General features: G+C 44.5%; 1 protein-coding gene across 11 annotated transcripts in view; it reads right to left on the bottom strand.

Moving 5' to 3' along the window:
• Positions 1 to 5,272: 5,272 nt before the first annotated feature.
• The window catches only part of Agbl2 (AGBL carboxypeptidase 2), a 39,190-nt gene continuing 21,573 nt past the window's right edge, over positions 5,273 to 22,889 (bottom strand). For 6 of the 11 annotated variants that reach the window (XM_040745736.1, XM_040745738.1, XM_040745740.1 and 3 more), the window contains 8 exons: positions 17,525 to 17,651; positions 15,576 to 15,676; positions 14,044 to 14,174; positions 11,626 to 11,692; positions 10,846 to 10,971; positions 10,072 to 10,179; positions 7,983 to 8,069; positions 5,273 to 6,168 (listed from right to left, as the gene is read on the bottom strand). In XM_040745736.1, the coding sequence (XP_040601670.1) occupies positions 5,995 to 6,168; positions 7,983 to 8,069; positions 10,072 to 10,179; positions 10,846 to 10,971; positions 11,626 to 11,692; positions 14,044 to 14,174; positions 15,576 to 15,676; positions 17,525 to 17,651 (921 nt within the window). In that variant the 3' untranslated portion in view covers positions 5,273 to 5,994. Of the gene's footprint in view, positions 6,169 to 7,982; positions 8,070 to 8,213; positions 8,683 to 10,071; positions 10,180 to 10,845; positions 10,972 to 11,625; positions 11,693 to 14,043; positions 14,175 to 15,575; positions 15,677 to 17,524; positions 17,652 to 22,889 lie in introns of those variants that run through there. The other 5 variants (XM_040745739.1, XM_040745741.1, XM_040745743.1 and 2 more) reach the window with 4 other exon arrangements.

Here is a 22,889-nt window from a genome sequence, read left to right as displayed (position 1 = left end):
GCTGCTATTGCAGAGATCTGGGTTCGGTTATCACTGCTCCACAACACAGTGGCACACCGCCATCTGTAACTCCAGTTTCAGGGGATGTGACACACTTCTGGATGGCTCAGGCACTACATGCACAGGTGCACATACGTACATGCAGGCGGAAAACATTCATTGACATAAAATAAATAAATCTTAGAAAAAGAACAAGTTGTGTGTTGGTGGCACACACCTTTAATCCCAGCACTTGGGAGGCAGAGGCAGGCGGATCTCTGTGAGTTCGAGGCCAGCCTGGTCTACAGAGTGAGTTCCAGGACAGGATCCAAAGCTACACAGAGGAACCCTGTCTCGAAAAACCAAAAAACAACAGCAAAAAAAGAAAAACAAAAACAAAAACAAAAAGAAAAGAAAAGAAAAATAGGTAGAGAGCAATAAAAGACACCTGATGCCCTCTTCATGTGTTTAAGCTATTGTAGTTACCCCCATGTATGATAGACACTGTCATAGTCACCCCATGTATGGTAGACACTGTCATAGTCACCCCATGTATGCTAGACAGTCATAGTCACCCCATGTATGATAGACACTGTCATAGTCACCCTATGTATGATAGACACTGTCATAGTCACCCCATGTATGATACACAGTCATAGTCACTCCATGTATGATAGACACAGTCATAGTCACCCCATGTATGATAGACACTGTCATAGTCACCCCATGTATGATACACAGTCATAGTCACCCCATGTATGATAGACACTGTCATAGTCACCCCATGTATGATAGACACTGTCATAGTCACCCCATGTATGATAGACACTGTCATAGTCACCCCATGTATGATAGACACTGTCATAGTCACCCCATGTATGATACACAGTCATAGTCACCCCATGTATGATACACAGTCATAGTCACCTCCATGTATGATAGACACTGTCATAGTCACCCCATGTATGATACACAGTCATAGTCACCCCATGTATGATATACAGTCATAGTCACCCCATGTATGATAAACACTGTCATAGTCACCTCATGTATGATAGACACTATCATAGTCACCCCATGTATGACAGACACTGTCATAGTCACCCCATGTATGATAGACACTGTCCCACACAGACACACAAACAAACAGAATAAAAACTCAACAAGTAAAGGTCCAGAGCTATCTTGCCGCTGTCCTTTTTGCTTCCCACCCCAGCCTGGAGGGCTTTGAGTCTCAGTGTTCTGAATTCCAAGCTGGTGATGCTTTAACCACAGTGAAAAAGCCAGCAAGATTTCTGACTGGCTCGTGTATGCTAGTTTGTGTTTGCTCCCTAAGCACAGGGTCAGAAACACACTGGATCAGACTGTTGTATTTATCACAATTCTAGAGTCAGTCACAACTCCACACATTCTTTGGGTTGATGAAATTAGTAGGAATAGCCCACCTTGGGTAGACATGTGTAGTGGTCTGAATAAGAATGGCCCCATAGGCTCATATATCTGAGTGCTCAGGGAGTGGCATTAGGAGGTGTGGCCTTGTTGGAGTATGTGGTGATATATTATTTATGACTTATTAAAGCACCCACAAGGTAGCTCACAACCATGTGTAACCATGTGTATCCCCATGGCTGTTGTGGCACTCACTCTGTGGCACTCATCTCTGGGCTGCTGTGGGCACCTGCATATGTAGGCATGCTTTTTTGTTTTTAAACATGTTGGCCGGGCGTTGGTGGCGCACGCCTTTAATCCCAGCACTCGGGAGGCAGAGGCAGGCGGATCTCTGTGAGTTCGAGGCCAGCCTTGTCTACAGAGCGAGTTCCAGGACAGCCTCCAAAGCCACAGAGAAACCCTGTCTCGAAAAAGAAAAAAAAAAAAACAAAACATGTCTTCTGGCGGCCATCCTCAGACCCTCCTGATTGTGAAGCAAGTGATCTAACAACTTAGGTATCTCCAAGCCCTTTTCTGAATCCTTAGGTGATCTTTTACATTCACTAACACGCTCATTACCACCCCTTTCTCTCTGACAAAGTCTTGCTATGTAGCCACGGCTGGCCTGGAACTCCATATATAGCTCAGGCTGGCCCCCAGTTCATGGTTCTCTTATCTCCATCTCCTAATCCAGTATCACAGGCATGTAATACCACACTTGGGTTGCTGATGTCTTTATGACCTTCATGAAATGATCATTAATCTAGATGTGGAGGGGTACTGGGCTTTGTCACCATAGACTTGTCAGTCAACATACACATGAAAACAATGCCCTTCTGAACCTGATTTCACAAGAAAGCTTGCTTGTAGAGATCACATGACAGCTGCACAGAGCCTAGGTAGAACCCACTTACCACGGAAAGTAGATCCCAGGCTGTTTTATACTTGCTGAGGCAGCCTCCGGGTGAAGAAAAGAGAATAAAGATGTTGGATGTGACGAGCATTAACAGAGCTGTGCTTGCCTCCGTGGGAATACTCTACTAAGAAATGGACAGAAATGCCACTGGTCGAATTAAACTGAGCCTATATACTTTTTAAATTCATTTTTTGTTTTGTTTTTCAAGACAGGATTTCTCTATGTAGTCCTGGTTGTCCTGGCACTCACTCTGTGGACCAGACTGGTCTCAAACTTGGGAGGTCTACCTGTCTCAGCCTCCCAAGTGCTGGGATTAAGGGAGTGTGCCACCACCACCTGGCTTTAAATTTTTTTTAATCAGATCTCTTGCAGCCTAGGCAGACTTGGACTCGCTGTGTGACTGAGGCTGGACTTCAGCTCTCATCTTTCTGCCTCCACATTCCAAGATCTAGAAAGGACTACAGGCCTTCACCACCACACTCAGCTTTAAAGGACAGAGTGGGCTTGGTAGCTTAAAGGCATCTGGGGAAGAAGGTGCCAAGTGCCTGACCTGGAAACAACTCTGCTATTCTAGATAATGAAGCCAGAATTAGTGTGAGAACAGCTTGGGATGCCTGAAGTTAGCATTTCTATTTCTGCAAAGAGCATCATGTGTGGCATTTTCCCACCAAGTCTCATGTGTTGGAAAGTTGGTTCCAGTGTGACAGTGTTGGTGGTACCTGGATGTGTGACTTCGGCAGGTGATTGGGCCCGGAGAGTGGGTAGAGTCATAGATTAGTGAGTTGATCAGCAAGGAGTGGCTTTGTAAGAAGACCAAGATCTCCCTGGCACCCCTGTTGTGTGTCATGATGTGAAAATTCCTATTGCTTCAGGACTCAGTGTTGCCCCAACAAGGAGTTCGTCATTACGAGTGGTTGCTTTACCTTGGGATTTCATAGACTCCCTAATCACGAGAAATGCATTTTCTGCTAGGCATGGTAGCTCAAGTATGTAATGGCAGAACTCCCAAGGTGGGGGCACAAGGACCAGAAGTTCAAGGTTATCCTTGCTTCAAGGCCTGTTTAAACTGCATACGACCTTTTCTTAACACTCATGCCCTCATAATCATTGCCCTTTATCCATCAACTACCCATCTCCTGTACTCAGTTACAGCATCAGAAAATGGACTAGGACAGCGCTGACAGAATTTTATGGCAACATAACTATAGTTAGTGATCATAAAAGTTTCTGAGTCGTCAGGTATCTGGTAGCTCTCCAAAATACACACACACACACACACACACACACACACACACACACACACACACACAGAAAGAGAGAGAGAAAGAGAGAGAGAGAGATTTGATATGTAGTCCAGACTGGTCTTACATTTGTGCATTTGTGATCCTCTTATGTCAGCCTCTAGAGTGCTGGCATTACAGGCATGCACTATGCGCAGCTCAAATTACTGTATTTTCAATGCTGTATTGGTTGGTTTTTTGTCAACTTGACACAAGTTAGTCATATGGGAGGACAGAACTGCAACTGAGGAAATGCATCCATAAGACTGGTCCATAGGAAAGTTGGTGGGGCATTTTCTTGACTAACGATTGATGTGGGTGGTGCTACTCAAGAGCCTGTTGTCTTGGGTTATACAAGCTGAGCAAGCCACAGAGAACAAGTCAGTGGCAGTATTCATGCGTGGCCTCTGTTTCAGTTCTGCTCCTGTCCTAACTCCCTATGACGGGGACTTACACAGCAAACAAACCCTTTCCTCCCCAAGTTGCTTTTGGTCACGGTACTTATCACAGCAAGAGAAAGCAAATTAGGACAAAATGCCAAATGGAGGAAACAAATCACCTGGAACTTCTGTTCTCACACAGCTTCTATTCTCTCAGCAGAGTGAATGTCCAGCACAAACCTGAGCAGTGCTGCTTCCAGGCATTGTTTTACATGTTTGGATTTGTTATAGCATTTCCAAGACAGAGTGGACCATGCTTGTTATCCCAATACCCGGGAGGCGGAGGAAGGAGGATCAGGAGTCAAAGGTCACCCTCAGCTACATAGTGAGTTTGAGTACAGCCTGAGCTCCGTGAGACTCTGTCTAAAAAGAAAGTGAAGGCGAGTGAGAGCTGTGATCACATCACCTCTCTCTCCAAGACCAGACAAGGGGGCCAAGCCTGACAATCTGAGTTTGATTTCTAGAACCCATGTGGTAAGAGAAGACCAACTCTCACAAGTTGTCCTCGGACTTCCAGATGTACACTATGCTAATGTGTCAAGATAAAAAAAATTAAAAGGAGTTGGCCTCCATAAACAGAAGCAATCCTCTCTACCTCTATTTCCTCCTGCTGTTCCTCTTCCTCTCCTCCTCCTCCTCTTCTCCTCCTTTTTATTTTTTGTTTTTTGTTTTTTTGTTTTGTTTTGCTTTGTTTTTCAAGACAGCCCTGGCTGTCTTGGAACTTGCTCTATAGACCAAGCTGGCCTTGAACTCTGAGATCCACGTGCCTCTGTTTGCCTCTGCCTCCTGAGTGAGGGAATTAAAGGTGTGTGTCACTACTGCCTAGATCCCTTCTTATTTTTAAGACTGAGTCTTCACTCTGTAACTCAGTATCTCACAGCAGTTTTCCTGCCTCAAGTGCTGGAGTTACACATGAGCAGTCTGACCTAGCTTGGAATGTCCCCTGCCCCCTTTTTATGTACAAGGTATATTTCATAACCCTGACTGGCCTAGAACTTGGTGTATAGAACAGATAGGCTTTCAACTCATGGTTTTTACCTCTCATGGGTTAGGATTACATGCATGAGCCCCCATGCCCATTTGAATGACTCTTTTTTAATGTGACTCTGAATTAGGACGTGACGTGTAGCTGGAAGACTAATTGGTATTATGAGGAATCATAGAAAATGAATGGCTGATGAATAAATCTGTTCACATAAGATTATGTAGCAAAATAGTCAAGGGACAACTAACAGAGAAAAAGAATTTTAATTGTTGACTTAAAAAATTTACACAGCCTTGTTGAACCTAATATATGCAACATTAAATTATGAGTAATACATTTAATTTTTTTCTATGTAGAAATACCTCATTTTGAGCAAACCCGATAACACCACAGTCTGACTGGTCATTTACCGTTTGGAAACTTTGACATAGACTTTTTCATATGGCACATTCCCAAAACACATTTAAAAACAGTTTCATCTTTTAAAAACTGATTTGCATCTAACTTTAGAGGGAACATCTATTGGCTTAAAATGAGGTATATATATATATATATATATGCTGTCTTTTCATGAGTATATGCTTCAACTTTCAATAAAGACTTTTCTATACATCAAAATATAATCTAGTCTTAGAATAAAATTACTGAATTCATGAGGTATGCATCTGCCCATATGTACACAACAGGGGAGTAGAGAGTGCAGGTCAGCGTGTGGCGAAGGCACAGCACGGTACACTATAAGCAGAGCTTCCATTGCATCCATAGACTTCCTCTCGTAAAATGTGTATAACCCACAACCTTTTCAAGGGAGCTGGAGACGCAGCTAAATGATAAAGCACTTGCCGAGTATACTCAGTGCCCTAGGTTTGGTTCCCAACACAGTCTGGGAAACAAAACAAAACAAACGCCAATAAAACTACCCAGAACCTTTGGAGGCAGCACCTGCGTGTCCCAGCAAAAGTACGCCTACGGGTATGTGTATATGTGTAAGGATGGGTACGCCACCATGGGGGTGCGGTCTTTCCTTGTGGCAGGGTATCTAGTCTTAGGCCAGTTTGGCTTGACATCTGGAGCTGGCCCTAGGCTGGAGTTTGTGCTTCTCTTTGGAGAGCATGATGCTGTAAAGCCTGGCTTCTTACTCTGCACAAACGAGATAAAAGAGTTGAATTCACTTTCTGTTGCAATTTCTAAGTTATACTTAGGGTTGACGTTGGTCTTTTTAGACATTTCCTCCCCGAATACCAAAATGGTCAACAATGGTACAGGGCAGAGATGAATCAATCACTCAGTCAGGTTTCTCAGCCAAGTAGAGGTCTACGGGCAACTTTTTAGTGGGTCCAGGAAGTGGAAAGACTTTTTTATAAGCTGTCTAGCAACACTGCACAAAGTAAGAGAAACTTAGCATGTCTAAATGGTTGGAATGGTTGCCCCGCATTTCCAGCTTGCTTACTGACATGCTCTGGCAGTTACACTGCATTCCCATTAGAAAAGACTCCACAGGAAAACTCAAGAGGACGAAGTGATGAGAAAGGGCTGCCTGGCGTCCACCCAGCTCGCTGGCATTAACAGGACTGACTTTCATGTTATGGGCTAATCAGCGTGTTTTAGTTGTAATAAGGTCTGTCACCTGTAGGCTTGAAAGCAATGGATGCTGAGTGAAGAACAAGGATAAGCTTATCACTTACTAGTCTGCTACAACTTTCTTTAGTTTGACTTGATTTGTTAGCTGTTCAAAGATAATACTACTTTATCTGTAAGAAAATATTTTACATTATAAAATAAAACATAAAATGTTTTTATTACGTGTTTGTATGTGCACAGAAGATGTTAGATTCCCTGGAATGGATGCTATGAGCCACCATATGGGTGTTGGGAACAGAACTCAGGCCCTCAGAAGAGCAGCAACTGCTCCTAACCGCTGAGCCATCTCTCTACTCCTTAACTGTTATTATTGAGTTTTGGGTTTAATTGTTGGTTTATTTTTGTTTTTTGAGACAGTCTTTCTACATACTCCTGGTTGTCCTGGAACTCACTAGGTAGACTAGGCTGTCCTCTAATTTACAGAGATCCACCCACATCTGTCTCCCAGGTGCTGGGACTAAAAGCATGTGCCACTACACCTAGCTTCCATGATTATCATTTTAGAAACAAGGACTTGCTATGTAGTCCTGGCTGGTCTCAAATGCATTGCCTGGCCCCAAGCTTGTGATCCTTCTGCCTCAACCACCAGTTGCATTTAAACTTCTCAGCCTTGTTCTTCAGTGTGTCCTACTCTGTGGTAATCTGTCTTGTCACTCTCCCTTGAGGACCCTATTTTTAGGAGTCTCACACTTATAGGTTCTCCAGAAGACTCAGATAGGTAAATGAGAGTATCTACACAAGAATCAACCTATGAAAAGACTTGTAAGACATCAATTCACTTAAGTTAGTGCAGTGTTTTCAAACTCTGTTCTACCCGGCACATGGAGGGAATATCTTCTTGTCACACCCAAGACTGTATAAAGCCTAAGGCACCTTTCTCTGGCTTTTTGAGACAGGGTCTCATTAGTAGATTTGCCTTGGCCTCCCAAATGGCAAAAGTGACTCCAGAGTGGCCAGGTGGCTTGAGGGTTTGAGCCTGAGGGTACAGACTACCTTAGATTTTCATCTGGGCAGAACACGTCTGAATGGATAACAGCACCATTCATCCAAACCACACTGTGTATGAAAATTAATTAAGCTGGATGTGGTGGTACATACCTATGATTTTAGCACTTGGGAGGCAGAGGCAGGAAGATGGTCATAAGCCTGTGAGGCCAGCCAGGTCTGTATAACAAGTTTTAGGCTAGCAGGGGCTATATGTTGAGAATCTGTCTCAAACAAAACAAGGTTAAACACACATACAAAAACAAACAAGCAAGAAAATTAACTAAAATTAACTGTTGGTGTGTGTATGTATAAATGAGGTGAAGTACCTGAGTTATGTCTTTATTCTTAGGTAGAACCAGGCTGGTCAATGGTGGATCCAGGGAGGTGCCTTTGTCTCTTCCACTTAATTGTGTCTAAAATAAATGAATACATCCTCGCTAAGTTTTCCTTGTGAACATTGTGGGTATACTGAATACACATTAGTCCTGTGATTTTCATTCATGCATGTTGACTCATGAGGATAATATAACACAAAATAAAGGCAAAGCACACATGAGTAACAACTCAGAAGAGAACTAATGTTTATTCGGTGCCTACTACATGCCAGGTTCTTGCTAGTTTCCCATCTAGAGTTAAAGCCACCATAGACTGCAGGTTTCTGCACCACCGTGTTTCAGGTCAGAAACTAAGCTCCTGGCTGATTGAGTAATTCACACAATATAGAGTTCTCAGAAATGCTTAGGAGCACAAGTGTTTTGGATTTCAGATTATTTTTTCTGATTTTGTGATATGTACATATACATAATGAGATATCTTAGAGATGGCATCCCAATGTAAATATGAAATTTATTAATTTTCTTATGTGCACTTACACATACAGCCTGAAGGTATGTTGTATATGTGTTATGTATATAGTGTATGTGTATGTTAACATGTGTGGTCAGGGTGACATCAGGTGTGGAGTTCATCAGTTCACTAGCCTGGCCGGCCACCAAGGTCCTGGGATCTTCCTGTGCGCCTCTCCTGCTGAGATTACAGTGGACAACCATGTCAGGCTCCGTGTGGGGCTACAGAGCCATACCAAGGTCCTCATGCTTTCACACCTGCACTTGGCCAAATGAACCATCTCCCCAACCCGCTTCTGAAGATCATTTGGTATCATTAATTTTTTTTTTTTTTAGAGACAGGGCTTCTCTGTGTACCTTTGTAGACCAGGCTGGCCTTGAACTCACAGAGATCCTCCTGCCTCTGCCTCCCAAGTGCTGGGATTAAAGATGTGCGTCACCACTGCCCAACTAAAAAAAAATCTTTATTTGGGGATGTATGTAGTTGCAATCTATATCTGTATAAGTGTGTGCCATGTACACACGGGTGCCTGAGGCCAGAAGAGGGCATTAGATCTTCTGGAGCTATGGATGGCTATGACGTGGGGTGCTGGGACTGAACCTCTGCAACAACAACAAGCACTCTGAACTGCTAAGCCATCTTTCCAGGACCTTCTCCTCCACAGTTTGAGAGCGGTCTTTCTAAGTTACCCAAACTTGCCTTGAACTTGTGGTTCTCCTGTCTTAGTCTTTTTAGCAGCTGGTATTATAGGCCTATCTCACTATTCCTGGTTCAAAAAACAACTTTTTTAAAAAGATTTATTTATTTATTAGTTATACAGTGTTCTGCCTGACTGTATCCCCTCAGATCAGAAGAGGACATCAGATCTCATTACAGATGGTTGTGAGCCACCATGTGGTTGCTGGGAATTGAACTCAGGACCTCTGGTAGAGCAGCCAGTGCTCTTATCCTCTGAGCCATCTCTCCAGCCCCCCCAAAAAAACAACTTTTAAAGCAATGCTGAGACTTGAACTCAGGGCAAGTTTCCTACCATAGAGCTATATACTTATTCTCCGAAATATTTTCCATTTTCTCATGTAGATCTCATTGGTTCCCCTGCTTCTACTTCTCAAATGCTGGGATTACAGGTGTGTGTCCACATATCTAGTGTCAATCAAGGATTTCATCTGTAAGATTCTAAAGTTCTGAAAACTGTCCACCTGCCCCTTCTCTGTGTGTCTCTCTCTGCAACACAGTTCCTGCTGACTTGTTGAAAAGTCCCACCAGGTTCTGAGGTCTCCGGGGAAAGGACAGTACCTGTGTCACAGCATAGGCACAAGACAGAGCTTGCTACTGTGTGGGTGTGTGTATGAATGCTTGTATGGCTAAGTAAAGCAGCCTCCTCTTGATAGAAAACCACAAATCGTCAATATTTGATATAAGGTTTCAGTTTTTAATCCAAAGCAATGTTAGCATCATCTTCACCTCCAGATAGCACAATGGCTACTGCATCCTTCACCTAGTGAAACTGATGTGCTAATTGGAGAAATCAGAGAATCTGTGTGACAAAGAGTCAAGCAAAAATACTACCTCATTGAGCCTTGGTTTTTCATTTCTCATTATTGAAGAACTAGAATTCTCAGGATTTTTCAAAAAAGTAGGCTGCTTTTGCAGAGTAGGAGGAAATCTTGCCCTTCCCTACAAAGATTGAGTGAAATGTTTTTCAGTCGATCATTCCTTCTCTACCCGATTCACCCAACATTGAGCCGCTCTTGAAAGCATTTCTCATATTAGAAAGCGGGTATGGGGCCAGACGTTGGTGACGCACGCCTTTAATCCCAGCACTCGGGAGGCAGAGGCAGGTGAATCTCTGTGAGTTCAAGACCAGCCTGGTCTACAAGAGCTAGTTCCAGGACAGTATCCAAAGCCACAGAGAAACCCTGTCTTGGAAAACCAAAAAAAAAAAAAAAAAAAAAAAAAAAAGAAAGAAAGAAAGCGGGTATGGTAGCTACAAACAAGGTGGAGAGGTGTGCCCCCCCCACGCCCAATCCCTCAGCTCAGCCACCCAGCCACTCTAGCTGAGCTCCTGCTAACACGCTCCAACTCCACCTCTTTCCTGTGGGAGTTCAGTTTAGTCATAACCGGTTCCCGCTGGGCCTGAGTAGAGTGCGGAGAGGACCAGTGGGGTGAGGCTAAGAACTGCTCAGACACGTCCAGAGGACCTGAGGAGCTGCTCTGACCTCAAAAAGCAAGCGCCCCTCTTCCCACCACCCCTTCTGGCTGGGCTCCACTCTAGCCCTGCCTCCTCTTCATCTGTGGAACAGGAAGGACAGACAGCAGGAGGGGGCAGCAGAGATTGCTTACTGGGGTGTTGTTCTCTGTCAGCTTTAGCTCCCGCATCAAATAGTTCTTCTGGTACTGCTCATTTCGCTGTTTTCTAGTCTGGAGTCTCTTCTTTTTTGGCTTCTTCAACATCGCCTTCTGATTCAACTGTCCCAGAAGTTACAGAGGGACTGATCAGAGGGGCTCTCGGGGTTACACTCATCCTCATGAGGCAGGCGGTCTCGGCATAACAGCATGCACACAGCAGCCTGGCATGTGGACCTTACTTATTGGTGTGGAGAAGGAACCAACAGTCCAGCCACCTTCTTTCCAGAGGCTGCTCCCTGTTTACCATGCCTGACTCCCACAGACACAGATGGCTACCAAATAGCACCTGGACCAACGGCTACCAAAGGGGCACCTGCATCCATAGCCAAGTGCTCGTGATTGACAACATAAACCAGATGACTTATAACAAGGTCAGATCCAGGTGACTCTGGTCACTGACATGTTAAATATGGTTAAAATACAGTGTTATCAGAAAGAAGCCCCAGCAATTAAGCCAGAAGCTTACTGGGGGTAGCTAGGACACTATTGCTTTTTTTTTTTTTTTTTAAGTTACTGGTGACTGTAAGCAGGAATTCACTCCTACTAGGCAATTGCTTTCTTCCGGAGCTGCATCCCTGGGGCTGGTGCTATAGTTCCTGTAGATTCTAGGACTGTTGGAACATTTTCCCAATTACCCAGCATAAGTTACGGTGTTTGGGCTCTGTTTTGAAGTTCCAATGCTTTGGGTGTATACAAGAAGCAGAGAACTCTCACCTCGTCTGCTAAGTTCAGCAGGTGAGCAGGAAGGCCATCCGAGAGGGAGCTGTCAGAGCCACTGGTGCTAGGAAAAACCGAGAAGACACGGGAAGAACAGTTATCCAAGGAAGCAGACGCTCTGCTCGAGGAGTTCGCAATCAGTATGCAAAGCAAACACCGGCTGAGCGTGCAAAGGTGCCTGGCGGAGGGTGAGAGGGGCCGTGGGACATACAGTGTGCAGCCCTAGAGACTGTGGTGTCCCTGAGGACAAAGGCACTTCATTCTGGGGTGACACCAATCCCCCAAGCCAGGATTCTACCCATTACTCTGGGAAAACGTGCTGAATGTATAAGTAAATAAATGTGATACATCATCAGCAGGGTAAGCGCCATCAAATTACTTCAAGAGCTGTTAGCCAGGTGTAGTGGGGCACTAGTCTAACGCCAGCATTGGGGCCCGGAAGCAGGACTGCTGCCACTGAGTCCAACCGAGCCTATGGTCAAACCCTGTCTCCATAAAGAAAGAACGAGCTGCACGTGGCAATGTGTGTCCTTAATCCCAGCACTCAGGAGGCGGAGGCACCTGGGTTTCTCTGACTTGGAGGCCAGCCTGGTCTACACAGTGAGTTCCAGGCCAGTCAAGTCTACATTGTGAGACTCTTGACTCAAAAGAACAAACAACAGCTGGGCATTGGTGAGGCAGAGGCAGGGGATCTCTGTGAGTTCGAGGCCAGCCTGTTCTACAGAGTGAGTGCCAGGCGGACAGCCTCCAAAACAACACAGAGAAACCCTGTCTCGAAAAAAAACAAAAAACCAACAAACAAACACACACAAAATAAAGAAAGAAGAAGAAAAACAGAAAAAATTGTTGAGGGAACTAGAGATACTGTTCAGGGACCAAGAGCACTGGCTGCTCTCTCAGAAGATCTGAGTTCAGTTCCCAGGGCCCATAGGGTAGCTCACAACTTTCTGCCATGCAAATTCCAAAGAATCCAATGCCCTCTTTTGAGCCCCACAGTCACTGCATGCTTGTGACGCACACATATGCATGAAGTCAAAACACCCATCCACATAAAACAAACCACTTGCCTAGCCCTTCACTCCATTTTGCTGCCTCCACGTGGTGTGTAACAAGGAGTCCCACCACAGCAGAGCGGGAAGAAAGCCCTATTTCCTGTGATCTGATTTCCAATATGCTGTTCTCAAAGGCTTCTCCAGTGAAGGAGGAGGCTTTGAGGCTGTTGGATCTGATGCCCTTTTATGATCTCTATGGACACCAGGCACACATGTGATACACATACATACTACGTGCAGGCAAAAAATTCATTCATATAAAATAAAAATAAAACTTTAAAATTAAATAAAACATTAAAGACCTTAATAAACCAAAATGCACCCAGAATCCAGGCATGAGAATGGCCCTCAGAGACTCATATGCACCCCAGTTAGTGGAACTGTTTGGGAAGGACTAGGAGATGTGGCCTTTTCGGAGGAGGTCTATCACTGGGGGAGGACTTGAGGTTTCCAAAGATGGAGCCATTCACAGTGTCTCTCTGCCTCCTACTTTCAGCTCAAGATATGAGCTCTCAGAGGGTGGTGGTGCACACCTTTAATCTCAGCACCTGGGAGGCAGAGGCAGGCAGATCTTTGTGGGTTCAAGGCCAGCCCGGTTTACATAGTGAGTTCTCGGACTAGTGAGATATCTAGTGAGACCCTGTCCCAAACAAAAACACGATAAAACAAACAACAAAGAAAAGATTTGTGCTCTCAGCTGTCCTAGCATGCCTTTGCTCTGCCATCATGGACTCCAGCCCTCTAAACCTCAATTTCAATTACAAACTCTTTTCTAAGTTATCTTGGTCACTGGACTCTAGCCCTCTAAACCTCAAGTTCAATTACAAACTCTTTTCTAAGTTATCTTGGTCACTGGACTCCAGCCCTCTAAACCTCAAGTTCAATTACAAACTCTTTTCTAAGTTATCTTGGTCACTGGACTCCAGCCCTCTAAACCTCAAGTTCAATTACAAACTCTTTTCTAAGTTATCTTGGTCACCGTATTTTGTTGTAGCAATAGAAAAGTAACTAAGATATAGGGTCTCTCTATGTAGCCCTGGCTTTCCTGGAAGTCACTATAGAGATCTGGTTACATCTCCCTCCAGAGTGCTGGGATTAAAGGCATGTGCTACCACACCTGGCCAATGTCTCAGGAAATGGACATGCTTTTAATAAAGCAGAGGCAGGCAGATCTCTGTGTGACCCAGGTCAGCAATGGCAATACAGTAAGACCTTGTCTCAAAATAATTAGATAGATGGATGGATAGATAGATAAACAAATAAATAAGAGGACAGGATGTCATGTAAATGTAACACAGGCTTTCCTTCAATTCCCAATCCCCCTGCCTCTGTCTCCCAGATTTTCATTGAAATTAAATGTTACCTGGATTCAATGTCTGACAAAGGAATGTCACTCCAGCTTCCTTCTAAGTCCATATCTTGTCCCAAGTTATTGAGCTTCTTGTGGATTTCCTGTTGTAAGAGCTCCTTAAGCTCTTGTAGACACTGAGTGTACTGCAGCAGAGGGAAGAAGGGTTTTTTTGGGGGGGTAAGTTTTATGCACTAGTCATGAGATGCTTTTGAGGGTGCGTTGAAGGACATTTATTGATGGGGTAAACTGTAATCCCTTCTACTAAGGATATGGTAATGGATACGTGGCCTGGGCTATACAAATAAAGCTATTACAAAGCAGAAGGTCAACGAGCACTGCCTGTGTCACTTCTCTGGCTATAACCCACTTTAACCCACTTCTACAATTGTTTCATCTATTTTTTCTGAATTACAAGGGAGGAGTAGTTAGAATGCCATTGTTCTGACTTTGGCCTATGGCAAGGATGGTTTGGATAAAGATGTAGGTCAGTAGGAGAGAGCTTGGCTCAGGTGAGCTAGGGGGTTTTGTGCTCCATCTCCAGCACCAGCAGAGGAAAAGGAAGCACTGATTAAGCAGTCCTTTAATTTTTTACCAAGCATCAAATCCAGGGTAGTGCTTATCAAGCCAACACTTAAACAGGGATATGAGAGAGGCGTTAGAGACTATGGGCAGCCCCTCCCAAACTGAGTGAGGGCATCAGAAGTAGCCACCAGAAGAACAAGGTCAAAGGAAACCTTCGTGCTTTCAGACAGAGGCAAGCTTGACAACACTGGCCGAGGAAGGGAAGGAAAAAAGATGAAAAGCCTGAGCCGGCACTGGTGGCACACGACTTTAATCCCAGCACTCGGGAGGCAGAGGCAGGCGGATCTCTGTGAGTTTGAGACCAGCCTGGTCTACAGAGCGAGTTCCCTCCAGTTCAGCCTCCAAAACAATGCAGAGAAACCCTGTCTCAGGAGGAGAAAAGAAGATGAAAAGCCTGATGACACAGAAAAGAGGAAGGCACTGGTGAACACGGCCTGACCTCACTTAGGCAGGCTGCAGAGGGGCATCCACTAGTGCAGAGGACAGGATTGACAAGTATGCCATGTATGCGATTTTTCTGAAACAGAAGACAAGGAAGTGTGAACCAGTGCAGCCATGAGCCATCCTGTCAGTTAGGAAGAGGGGAGCCAAAGGATGGCCTCTTCCTTCTAGGGGGTTTATTATATTTTGGGGGGATTTCGAGACAGGGTTTCTCTGTATTGTTTTAGAGGCTGTCCTGGAACTCGCTCTGTAGACCAGGTTGGCCTCGAACTCACAGAGATCCGCCTGCCTCTGCCTCCCGAGTGCTGGGATTAAAGGCATGTGCCACCAACGCCTGGCTCTAGGGGGATTATTAAGTGTCACCATTTGTTGAAGTTTAAGGCCAGGGGTTCTATTTTCTCTGGTGGTTAAAAACATCAGGTTAAAAAAATATTAAGAGGAAACAGAGATCATCAGGTGGACTCTGGACCGTGTGAAACTCAGCAGAGTAGTGGTACCACATTTCTTGAAGCTGTTTTTACCTTGGTCTGGTCAGGATCACAGAAATCCAGGATAGTGTCACAGACATGATAACCTAGAGACTTCAGGTCCTCAACAGTAAAATGGGTGTCTCTTTTACTACCTGGAAGAAAATCATAATTTTTTGTTAGACTTTTAAAAACTGGGGGTGGAGAGGTGGCTTAGCAGTTTAGAACACTTGCTGCTCTTGCAGGGAACCCAGTTTAGGGTCCCTGCACCCACATGGTGGCTCATAACCATCCATAACTCCAGTTCCAGGAGTCCAATGATCTCTTCTGAATTGAGAGGGCACTGCATGCATGTGGCAGACATACATATATGCAGGCAAAAGACTCACATACATAGATATGAAAATAAAATGCTAAAAATTGTGTGTACTTGTAGGTTTCTGTGTACATAAGTACAAGTGCCCAGGGAGACCAGAGGCACTGGGTCCTCAGGAGTGGGAGTGACAGACAGTTGTGAACTCCTGGACATGAGTGCCGGGATGAAACCCAGGTGCTCTGGAAGAGCAGCAAGCATTGCTCAACCACTGAGTTATCGCTCTAGCCCTACATCTTTTAGTTTGCTTTTAAGATTTTATATTTATGTTTATTTCACAAACATCAATGCTTTTTTCTTCATGTATGTTTGTACCATGCGTGTGCTTGGTGACTTCAGAAGTCAGAAGAGGGCGTCAGATCCCCTGGAACTGAACTTACAGATGGTTGTGAGCATGTGGGTTCTGGGAATTGAACCTAGATCCTCTCCAAGAGTGGTAAGTCCTCTTGACAGCTGAGGCATATTTCCAGTCTCCTCAATCTTACGTGCTAAATGCAGATCTAATTTGTGAGTAGATGTTTATAATATCACACGCCATAGGGCTGGAGAAATGGCTGAGCATTAATAGCGCTTCCACAGGACCCGAGTTTGGTTCCCAGCACCCACAGTGAACCACTCACAACTGCCTGTAACTCCAGCTCCAGGGGATCCAACACCCTTTTCTGACCATTGTAAGCAACTGCACACACATGATAGACATACAGAGAGAGAATGACAGACACACATGATACACACACACACACACACACACACACACACACACACACTATACACAAATTAAAAATAAAAGTAAATTGCCGGGTGTTGGTGGTGCACGCCTTTAATCCTAGCACTCGGGAGGCAGAGGCAGGCGGATCTCTGTAAGTTTGAGACCAGCCTGGACTACCAATCGAGTTCCAGGACAGCCTCCAAAGCCACAGAGAAACCCTGTCTCAAAAAAAAAAAAAAAAAAAAAACCAAAAAAAAAAAAAAAGTAAGTTTAAAATATCACTTCTTGCCGGGCGTTGGTGGTGCACGCCTTTAATTCCAGCACTCGGGAGGCAGAGGCAGGTGGATCTCTGTGAGTGTGAGGCCAGCCTGGTGTACAGAGCGAGTTCTAGGACAGCCTCCAAAACAATACAGAGAAACCCTGTCTCAAAAAACAAAACAAACAAACAAACAAAATACCACTTCTTATTCTAGAATAGTATGTTTCTGAACAGGAACAAACTAAAACTAGCTTTAGCTTGGTTCAGAAGAATTTTCGACAATGAAAAAGTTTCCTATTGTAATGGATTATAAAGTTTTAAAAAATTATTTTGGTTTTACTTTGAGACAGGTACTGCCTGCTAAAGCAATATTCAGGTACTATTATTATCACTTAGAGGGGATATGAGCTTCAAAGAAGTTAACCAACTGACTCAGGATCACAGAACTTAATAAATGCAGCTGGAAGTCAAAACGGATTCCTGATCCCAGGTCCTGAGGAAACACTGTGATGTGCAGCTCACTGATGCACTGTATCCCACTTCGTACTTATGGTCCCTAAGGCCAGCAAGGAAATCCTCCACATCAGTTATTTCTCTGGCTTCCCAAGCCTTTCATCTCCCAGATGCTGTGGCAGGCTTCCCCTGCCAGGCTTGCCTCTTACCCAGCGTGGACCCGCCAAAGGTAGACTCCATGGTGTAGCTGTTTATGATGCCCATCCGCCACATCACAACTCGTCCCGTCCCTTCTTTGCATTTTTGGACCTTAAAGTTACAACTGTCAAAAGAGAACTAAAAAGAAATCCAAACTCTCTGTTAATTATACAAAATGCCAAATGCACGCTGTCTAAGAGTCATTAGTATAAAACAAGAATGGCTCTCAAGAGAGTATTATTTCCTAAAATATATTCCATTGGTTTTGGTTTTTCAACACAGGGTTTCTCTGTGTAGCCCTGGCTATCCTGGAACTAGCTATGTAGACCAGAGATCCGCCTGCCTCTGCCTCCCAAGTGCTGGGGTCAAAGTGCACCCACCACTAATTTTGAGAAATATCAAAAGGTGGTGGTGGGTGTTGTGAAGTATTAGTTTAAAATGTGTTACATTTGTTTATGCTATGGAATATTTGTTTAATGATAGCAAAGATGTGTTGCATTCTTTTATGTTACATTTGTTTTGTTTTGTTTTTTGTTTTGTTTTGAGATAGGGTTTCTCTGTGTAACAGCCCTAGCTGTTCTGGAACTAGCTCTGTAGACCAGGCTGGCTTTGAACTCACAGAGATCCTCCTGCCTCTGCCTCCCAAGTGCTGGGATTAAAGGTGTGTGCCACCAATGCCCAGTTTATGCTTCATTTGTTTCACTCTGTAAAGCTGTGTTACTTTGCCTGTCTAAAATACCCAGCTAGTCTAATAAATAGTTAAGCAGGAGAAAGAAACAGTCTTGGCTGGCATGCAGAGACTAAATGGGAGAAATAAATAGGAGGAAGAAGAAGGAGGATAGAGAAAAGGAGGAGGAGGATGCCAGGGGCCAGCCACAGAGTAAGAAGTAAAGAAAAGGGGGCTGGAGAGATGGCTCATGGGTTAAGAGCACTGGCTGCTCTTCCAGAGGTCCTGAGTTCAATTCCCAGCAACCACATGGTGGCTCACAACCATCTGTAACAAGATCTGGTGCCCTCTTCTGGCGTGCAGGCAGAACACTGTATATTTAATAATAAATAAAATTTAAAAAAAAAAGAAGAAAGGTATATAGAGTAGAGAAAGGGAAAAGCCCAGAGGCAAAAGGTACATGGGACAATTTAAGTTAAGAAGAGCTGCCTAGAACAAACCAAGCTAAGGCCAGGCACTCACAAGTAAGAAGACTCCGTGTGATTTATTTGGGATCGGTGGGCCCCTGAAGAGCAAAGGGAAAACAAAACAAAACAAAACAAAAAAACAGCTACAGGTGGGTGAGGAGCTCTGTTGTCACCTCGGATGAGGAGGGAGGGTATTAACCAAATAGGCCTCACAACATTTAATGTGGACTGTGATCTTGAAAAGAGAAAGACACATATAATTCTATTTTCCGGCCTTATTTGCTCCTCCTCCCAGAGCACCGTGTTAGACCAGGATCCCTGGAGATCTGGGGACACGGGCAGACTTGGCCATGTCTGGCACCAGCCAGCTTTTCTATGCCGGTTCTTCCTTTTCTTCACATGTAACCCAGCCCTCCTCAGCCCTCCTGCACCCTGTGAATGCCAGGGCTCACACATGAGCTCCACACAGGCTCTGACTTATTTTCTGTCATGAAATAGGAACTCTCAGACCTAGGTTTTCCTCCAAGTATACTTTTTGATTTGGATGTTTCTTAGTCCCACAATCTCTGTCTAGAGCTCTCCCCCTCCACGGTTAGTCTTTTCTCTAGGAGTTCAATACCCTCCTTTTCCTTTTATGCCCAGCTCAGCTCTTCATCATTCAGTCTGTAACATATCTTGACACCACCCTGTCCTGCTAAGCCCTACAAGAAGGTATCTCATTGTCTAGCCCTGTGGATCCAGGGGTTCTAGGGAGGTACCTTTGAGTATTCCTGCCACAACCCTGCCCCAATGTTCAGCCGCTGCAGCTCTGTACTTAGCTGCTTTAGACACTGACTTATAGTTATGATTTCATCTGAAGACAAAAAAGGGGTAGAAAAATGCTTCTCTGTGTAATAAGAATGGCACATGTAAAACATTTCTCACGTTGGTTTTAATTTTTGGCTTGGGAGTTTATGTAACCCAGGTTGGCTTCAAACTCACTATGTAGCCAAGGATAACCCCTGAAGCTCTGAATCTTCTGTCCCTACCTCCTGAGTGCTAGGATAACAGGTGTGGACTGCATTGTCCAGTTTACACAAGCTGGGCAAGCACCCCTGAACTGAACTACGTATCCAGTCTTGTTACATAGAGCCTAGTGGGATAAAATTTGAACTACCATTTTTCTAAACCTAATCCAATCTCTAATGGCACTTACATTTGTGAATCAGCTTGTAATGGGAAAAAACAACTTCTAAACTAATGTAAATCATTTATGTTTTCCCATTGATCACAAAGCTGTTAACTATGAAGCTGTGAAGCTCTTTTCACCAGCTTTGCAGTTCTCAGTCTAAGCCAGCTCCATGATGTCTCCTGCCTTGGCCTCCAAAGTGCTAGGATTATGGACCTGTGTGTTACCAGGCCTGGATATTTGGGCTCTTGTGTAGACACTCATATCACATTAACATTTTTGTGTGGGGGGTGTGCATAGATGTGCATGTGAATCAGTGTGTGTATGTGCATGCACAGGTAGAGGTCAAAGGTCAACCTTGGGTGTCTTTCTTTAGGAGCCATTCACTTTTGTTTTGAGACAGGACCTCTCAGGAGCCTGGGACTGCTGAGTGGGCCAGGCAGCTGTCTAGCCCCATGGATGCACCTGTCTCCTCAACACTGGGTTCCAAGTAGTCATCACATGCCCAGCTTTTTATGTGGACTCAGACTCAGAGTCCCCATGCTTGCACGGCCAACATTTTACCAACTGGGCCATCTCCCCTGTGTGACATTAACACTGTGCTTGTCCTTTAAAGCCTTCCCCTGCTAAGCAGAGAGTGAAAGGTGACAGATAATCACCTCACCCATCAAGAGTTTCAGCTTTTGCCCAGGTGAAATACCCAGAGCAATTTCTAAAAAACTTATGGATGGGCAGTGGTGGCCACACCTTTAACCCCAGCACTCTGGAGGCAGAGGCAGTCGGGTGGAGCTCTGAGTTCTAGACCATATGATCTACAAAACCAGTCCCAAGATAGTTGGGACTAACCAGAGGAAACCCTGTTTCAAAAAACCAGATAAACAAACAAATCTTGAGATGGGTTTGAGCTCAGTGCTGGGGCATGTCCTTAGTATGCATGAAGCCCTGAGTTCAACACACACACACACACACACACTCTTTACTGAAATAATTTACACATGAAAAAAACAATTTGCCAGGCAGTGGTACAGTACACCTTTAATCCCAGCACTCAGGAGGCAGAGGCAGGTGGATCTCTGTGAGTTCTAGGCCAGTCTGGTCTACAGAGCAAGTTCCACGACAGGTTCCAAAGTCACAGAGAAACCCTGTCTGGAAAACCAAAACAAGCAAACAAAACACCCAAATTCATTTACATTGCACAATTACCTAGTCAATGTACATAACTCAGTCCGGCACAGTGGTGCATGCCTGTAACTCTGATACTTGAGAGGGAGAGACAGTAGGGCTACTGCTGATGTAAACAGAGAATTTGGGGGCAGCCAGGGATACCGACCAAGACCATGTCTCGAACAAACAAAAACACAGCCCCCAAATTAAAAACTCCAAACACAATCCAGTGGCTTATCGTGTATACACAGTTGTTCAGCCATCACTACAATCCGAGTTTGGAACATCTGCGTAACCACAGGAGAAACCCAAGGACTACAGTCGTAGCTGACGCTAAGGCCCCTGCCCACCTTTACAAGTCCCAGGCTGATGGCAGCTCTACTGATGGAAACAACCCAAACAAAAAGATCCTCAGTACACCCTCCTATTCACTCACCCGACATCCCACACCACACACAGCAATCACTGAGCCACTTCTAGCTTTATAGATTTGCCATGGGCTGGCAAGATGATCAGTGAGTAGAGGCACTTTGCCACCAAGTCTAATGACCTGATTTTTATCCCTGGAACCCACATGGTAGAAGGAGGGAACCTACTCCTGACGGTTGTCCTATGACCTTCACACATGTGCTGGGGCGTTCTTTTACTACCCTGTTCTGAAAACAAATGTAGATTTGCCTTTACTGCAGATATTGCTCAATAGTTAGCACAAACAAGGCCCCGGTTGATCCCTGGTATGATTTGAAAGAAAAAAAGTCTTTTCTGAAGTATTTCATCTGACTTCTTGCACTTAACTTAATGTGATCAAGGTGCATCTGTGTCCTAGCAAATCAGCATTTAAAACCTACCTTATTGTAAATAACATTCCACTATATGGATATTCCATACTTGATCCCTTATCAAGTCATGGACCCAGCAATTCCTTTCCTTTTTTGCTTTTTGTCAGGATCTTACTTTGTAGCCATGGCTGTAAGAGCAATGTAAAATGGAGAGGAGGACGGAGTTAACTCTATCCTCAGAAAAAGCTACCTTGAGAAACTCCCTGCATGGCACAAGGCTGATTCAACTCCAGCCAAGGAACCATAAACAGTTTCAAGGAGCACCCAAACTGTGCCCACCTCGGTCAAAGTGACCCCACACGGGTGGTTAGGCAATGACTAATTTTGATAAATAACATCTTCTGTCACAACTTTCCTTGTGGGCAACTGTTAGTAACAATTAAAAAATTCCCCTAGCCCCCACATCAGTGAATCCAAAGGTCACCTACTCTTACCCAATCCTGAACAGTCAAGGCATGTACCACCCTGCTTGCTGTTTTTTTCTTTTTTTCCTTTAAAAACCCCTTGCAACTGAGGCCAGGCATCCTTTTCCTGCAGCAGCTGTGCCAGTTTGCTGGACAGGGTCCCTGCTGAGGCTTGTAACTTAACATTAAACCTTGTGCGTTTGCATCAGTGAGTGAGTCGGCTCTTTGGTGGTCCTTTTGGGGTCTCACTAACTTGGCATAACAATGACTGGCCTAGGACTTGCTATGTAGATTAGACTGTCCTCAAAGTCACAGAGATCTGATAGTTTCTGCCTCCAGAGTTCTGGGATTAAAGGCATGTACCACCATGCCTAGATGATCCAGCAAAAAAAATTTTTTGAGACAGGGAATCAAGCAACATTTTAAAAAATTATTTGAAAAACTTTTTTTTTTAGCTTGGGCATGGTGTTGCAAGCCTTTAATCCCAGCACTTGGAAGGCAGAAGCAGGGCAATCTCTGTGAGTACAATGACAGCTTGGTGTACAGAATGAGTTCCAGGACAGCTAGGGCTACACAGAGAAACACTGCCTCAAAAAGAAATAATTATTTTAGATTTAAAATGTTTATGTGTTGTGTGTTTACCAGGAATGTATGTATGTGCACTGTG

The sequence above is a fragment of the Mesocricetus auratus genome, unplaced genomic scaffold, assembly GCF_017639785.1.
Source record: "Mesocricetus auratus isolate SY011 unplaced genomic scaffold, BCM_Maur_2.0 Super-Scaffold_100004, whole genome shotgun sequence".
NCBI lineage: Eukaryota > Metazoa > Chordata > Mammalia > Rodentia > Cricetidae > Mesocricetus > Mesocricetus auratus.
The sequence above is the reverse complement of the archived record's forward strand: the minus strand, read 5'-3'. Positions and strand labels throughout refer to the sequence as shown.